General features: G+C 35.4%; 1 protein-coding gene across 1 annotated transcript; it reads right to left on the reverse strand.

Annotated features, from left to right (window-relative positions):
* Positions 1-3,695: 3,695 nt before the first annotated feature.
* Positions 3,696-4,634, reverse strand: LOC149000803 (F-box protein At5g49610-like). The gene has a single exon (XM_089139221.1). The coding sequence runs from the start codon at positions 4,632-4,634 to the stop codon at positions 3,696-3,698; it is 939 nt and encodes a 312-aa protein (XP_088995347.1).
* Between the last annotated feature and the right edge of the window lie 1,366 nt (positions 4,635-6,000).

Here is a 6,000-nt window from a genome sequence, read left to right on the forward strand (position 1 = left end):
ATCGAGCTGCTTTCTCCCTCAACGTCACTCATCCTTTAATTCTCTGCTAACCCAAGACGAAAAAAGGAAGAAGCAGGAGAAGAACAACCAGTAATCTGTACAGTAATCTTTACATATGAATTTTTTTTGGGTAAGAACTTTACATATGAATTAGAAGTCTAATGGAACTCTACCAATAAAAAGAAAGAAAGTATTAACGGAAGTTCATGGTCTCATGTTTTTATTAAACTAGTTTTTTATTTTTTATTGGGTAAATATCACTTACCTCCCTTCTTAGCTGGACAAATATCACTTATACCCCTCTTAGTTGGATAATATCACTTACCTCCCCTCTTACCTAGTAAATATATCAAACACATCCCATCTATTAACATTATCGGTTAATCTTTTTCTAAAACTCCAAACTATCTTTGCTAAAAATATTTTTTATTTTAAATTCTAAATTATTTAATCACTCTACCGGTTAAAGTACTAAATTACCCTCAATTAAAATAATTATTAAAAATCAACAAAATCAAAACACTTAAAACCAAAATATTTAAAAGTAAAAATTAAATTTAACCAAGAAAGTTAATAGAGATGGTTTGATATGTTTGCTAGGTAAAAGGGGAAGTAAGTGATATTATTTAACTAAGAGGGGGTGTAGGTGTTATTTGTCCAGCTAAGAGGGTGTAAGTGCTATTTACCCTAAGAGGGTGTTATTTTTTTTTTTTTTTTAATGGAGATGGCGAGTTGATATTATGAGTTGATATTATGGGGGATATTACTAATATATGTGCTCGGGGGATGGGTGCGAACCCAAGACCTCCTTCCCATGTTGTTAACCGCTCAACTAACCTATCATTAGCAGTAGTTTTTTAGTTTTCCGTAAAAAAATTGTAATAATAAAATAATGGCCGTTTTTTTCTTTACATTTTTTTTTTTGCATTTTTATTATATAATTAAAAAATGGGTAAAAGTAGAGAAGAGAGGGAAAGATGTTCAGTTTCTAATATTGAGTCGTTGGATTTCGTGTGGTTGACTTGTAGAATGTCATATAGGCATTGGATTTCGTGTGGTTGACTTGTAAGATGTCATATATGGATGTATCTTATTGCATTAGGTTTGTCAACCAATAGTCCTCCCATGAGGAAGTAAGACTTGATCTACAATGATTAAAGGGTGCAACTCTTTCTTGTTTATGCAAGATTGCATGAAAGATTAAGCATGATTCCTCACTAATGGGTGTGTTTCTAAGAACCAAGTTGATTGCAAACAATGCTTCTCTTAAAAAAAAAGGAAATGTTCGCTTTTCAACTCTCTCTGAGTATCTGGCCTAAAAAATGTGTACGACTTTATTAGCACATAAACAATGGATGATAGGCAATGGGGTAAAGGCAAATTTTTTTACTGATAAATGGATATGGCCTTTGATGGTGGTAGATACTATTAAGATAGATGGGGCAGCTGTTAAAGGTTTTCCTCAAAGAGTGGCAGACTATATTCATGAGAGGGAGTGGGGCATCCCTATTATTTGGTCAACTCCTCTAAGTGTCTTTCAGACTGCATTAGATATTGGAGTCCAGATCCTCACCCCGTCGGGGGAGCACAGACTGCTCAATATAGATGGTTATGAAAAAAAAAAAAATTCAAAATTTCACCTGTGGGCTTGGAGACCGATTGATGTCGGTTGGTGTAAGCTCAATATAGATGGTTATGTTCTAGGGTTTCCAAGGCATGCAGGTGTGGGAGGGCTGAGTTGGGACTCAAGTGCCACGGTGTTGTCTTCTTTCAATTGGTATTTGGGTGTTGAGACCAGCATTGAGGTAGAATTTATGGGAATGATGAAGGGGTTAGCTGCTACTCGGTCTATTGGTGTTGAGAAGCTTTGGATTGAAACTGATTCAGTGTCAATGGTGCTTGCAATGAAGGAGTTCACCCGTGTCACATTGCTGTTGCAAAGATGAGTGTTAATGGTTCTTGGGTGTGTGTATTCATTTTATAAATTTCTAATAAAAATCTACATTACTGTTGCAAAGATGAGTGTTAATGGTTCCTTGTGTGTATTCATTTTTCTAAAAATCTGATCCTTTTATTCAATCTGTCCTCCTGTGCTTGACCATTTTGTGTCAAAGGTTATAGCTCTAGCTAGGTCATTCACAGGGTTGAGCCCTAAACAGTATAGCCCATACCACCATAGACGTTCCTTTGTCCAAGCTTTGAGGCTGATTAGAAACCTGCTTTGCCACAGTATAAAAACTTTCAACGCTGGGGGTTTGAATTTTAGAATCTATTATTTGATTCTTACCTGACCTCAATTTGGATCATAGCTGATAGCACTAGTCCAGGATCTTTCTATATGAACAACAAATGACCTTTAATAAAAATAATTGATTTGTTCTTTATTTTAATATTTATTTTTAAAACATTACCATACAAGCGATCTTAAAATAATTACGTAGATAATTATTGACTTACTTAGAATCAAAATTTTCATATGATTAATTAGTATGTTTTAGAATAGAAATTCTAATTAAGCCTTAGTACATTTTAAAGGCTATAAGTTTAAGGTAAAAGATTGTAACTTTTAAACTAGGGCATTCTAGGATCAAATTTCCAATAAGCTATTCTAGGTGCTTCTTAATGATCAAAGCATGAGATAGATTTAGGGCCTGTTCATTTGTGATTTTTATGAATGCACAAATGTTTAGCATTTTTATAGTAGGGATGAAATCTCTGGATTTCACCCCATACCCATAAACCTACAGATTCACGTTTTTAATGTAAAAAGATGAATCTCTAGATTTCATAAATCTAGAGAATTTTCACAATCAAATGGGTATAAATCTTGCATTCATGAATCCAGAGATTTCAAATATCTAGATTCATATAACCATAAATGAGAACTTGTTGGGAGTGTAAATATGTATACTAGCGTCATACTATAAACAATGATTGAAAATCAAGTTAAGTCATTCTTGCATCTAAGTGTAATATTTACAAATCGATAATCTTAATTTGAAACATCTTAGTGAAAATTCAAAGTAAAAGGTTTTTAAGATAAATTTGAATGACATGCATGATCTATAAATTAAAATTTTTATATAACATAATGTATTAAAAAAATTATCAATGTATATTTTGACAAAAAATTATTCATTAGTTGCCATCGATGTGAAGTATCTAATATATATTGTATATCCTTTTTGTCATCGAACCAATCAAAACGGACATGAAATCAACTTATTTAGAGAATCATTGCTATGATATTAGGGGATCAAAGTTAGGCTACAGGGTCACGCCCATTAACACAAAAAGTATAGGATTCATGGTCCATATATGTAACTTGATGATCCTGGACTTAATCAACAACCTGCCATGACAGACCAACCAAACGGAATAACATCTAATAAAAGTAAAATTGCCTTTCTAAATTCAAAGATGACCATACGTACAGTGTTCACTGGTAAACAGAAGAAGGCAACAAAATTTGCTAATGGAAAAAGAGACAACTTTGTTAGTAGTCAGAATGTTTTCTTTTCCACATGCAACGACAGCAAAGGGACCCTACAGGTTCCATGCAATGGTGATAAGACTTCAAAGTTCCAGGAAGGCCACAGAGAAATATTCTGGATAAGCTGACATAATATTGTATCACCAGCTTAGTTATAACTTATAAGAGATTGAAGACAACATACCTTAGAAACATATTCATACTATTCATGCTCATCTATACAAGATATAACATCTGGAGCCTCTTCCAGTTCTTTCTTCAGATCAGGGGACTCAAACTTAGCATCAGAAACGGCCAAAGCCTTGAACCTAATGAGGGTGTTTACATGAAGTATGGGGGTGAGTAGTTTCCTAAGCTTAAGTCTCATCTTGAATCTGGTTAATTTTCTGGATTCCATATCATATTTGTATAAGCCAGTATTTGAACCATTGTCCATGTACTGGTAGAATATAGCTGTAGCATCAATTGCAATAGGTAGAAATTTGTCTAGATCTGGCACACGCCTGGCAGTAGGTTTCAGATAACTTATATGCTCTGAAATAATACTGTGCTGTTTGATCCATACTTGCTTTTCAAGGTCCTTTAAAATCCACACATCCATTGCAGTTCTAGAACTATAAAACACAGAAAGAAATCCACCCAAATCAAGCATAGCATCACTCTCAAATTTACCACCATCGATACGGCCAGGACTCGGGAGGTTCACTTTGCATAGTTTTTCGTTACTTACATCCATAGAGATTATGTGTTCTTGTGATTCAACATTCCAGTGCAACATGCTCTTATTAACCAATACAGCATCTAACCATCCATAATCTTCATCGAAAGGCCTCTCTTGTCTATCCCTGAAAGGCCCAGGAAGCTTTCTCCAAGTACTGTTACCTGCTGGATCATCCCCTAGTGTGAATATCTCAAAACTAAGATCTTTATATAGATGAACAACTTTATACTCACCTGTAGAAGGTACAAACCCAATCCCACATGCACAATGACATAACCAGTGTGGGCAACCTGAAGGACATCGAGGGAGTGTTACCACCTGCTTAGTGATTGGATTGTTGACTCGAAGTTGTCCATCTCGATATTGAAGAGATACAAGTAATAGACCATTGCAACTACCTCTAATTCGTCGACGATTCATAATATGACAATATTGTGGATTTGGGTGACATGACCATCCAAGCTCATCATCCTTGATATCGAATATTCTTGACTTACAAAATTTGCGTTCATGAAGAATATAAATCGGCTTAGAATGAAGCATAGACTGATCGATTAAGAAAGGAGAGGATATAATGGTATTCCATTGTTTGCAGACAAACCTGAATTTCTTATGAAGCAATTTAACTGGAACTCGAACGAGAATGTCGAAGATAATCTCCTCGGGTAGGGTGATTCTTCTTCTGCTGCTTCTTCTTGTTCATCTTCTTTTTCTCTGCAGTGTAGCTCTTCTCTATTACGTATTCTCCATTATCTCTTATGGATACTTGTTCCCATATCGATTTGGATTTCACCATGCTGCTTTCTTCCTCGACGTCACTCATCCTTTGATTCTGTGCTAACCGAAGATGAAGAAGAAGAGAAGAACCGGTAACCTACAGTCCTTTCCCTTCTCTTTTGCCCGTGAAGGAGACGTTACATATGAAATTAGTTGTATAATGGAAGTTTTATACTCTCGTGATTTTACTTAAACTAAGGTTTCTATCTTTTTATTATGATGATAATTATTATTATTTTTTAAAATTTTGGTGTAGATTTTTATGACAAATGGAGATTTCCTAGTTGCTTTCAACTTGGTTGTTTTTCAGGTGTAGATCTTCGGTTTCCATCTTTGAGTTGCACTCAATCTCTACTTTTATTCGGATTATAGCAATCAATTGTCTCTTCCTCCCGCCCCAAAGGACCATCATAGACGTTCCTTCGGCCAAGCTTTGAGGCTGATTAGAAAAACCTGCTTTTCCATGGTCTGTAACTTCCCAAACTCTGGGGTTTGAATTTTAGAATCTATGATTTGATTTCTAACTTTGATTTGGATCATTGTAGCACTAAAGGATTTTGTTATATGAGCAACAAACTACCCTTAACCAGACATGACCAATTAGGGACATGCCAGGGCCATCACGAAGAGGGATGGGACCAACCCCTAATCAAGGACAATTAGGGCTGGAATGGGTTGGTTTGGCCTGTCTAGGCTCAGTTTCAAGGGCAAGAATCCTAAATCCTAAATCAGAGTTAAGCGAAAAGAGCTTAGCTAAGAACATGTAAGGCAGGAATTGGAGATTGGAAAAGCTCGACCCTGTTGAAGCCGTGGATAAAAACTAAACCCATAGAGCTAGGTTGTATTTTTTTTTATTGGGGTAGGGTGGGGTGGGGGGAAAGGGAGCTTGTATTATTATTAATACTAATTAATAGTACATAATGTTAAAATTTGATATAAACATTCTCGGTAGCATCATTTTAAGTTGTCTCTCTGCTAACACCTGGCTAACCCACTAGGATCAAAATGT

This window comes from Hakea prostrata, chromosome 11 (genome assembly GCF_041222555.1).
Source record: "Hakea prostrata isolate BN-2017 chromosome 11, UWA_Hpros_2, whole genome shotgun sequence".
Lineage (NCBI taxonomy): Eukaryota > Viridiplantae > Streptophyta > Magnoliopsida > Proteales > Proteaceae > Hakea > Hakea prostrata.

Bases quoted from the DNA above. Each gene is read 5' to 3' on its own strand.
- LOC149000803 (XM_089139221.1), bottom strand. From the start codon at position 4,634: ATGAATCGTCGACGAATTAGAGGTAGTTGCAATGGTCTATTACTTGTA.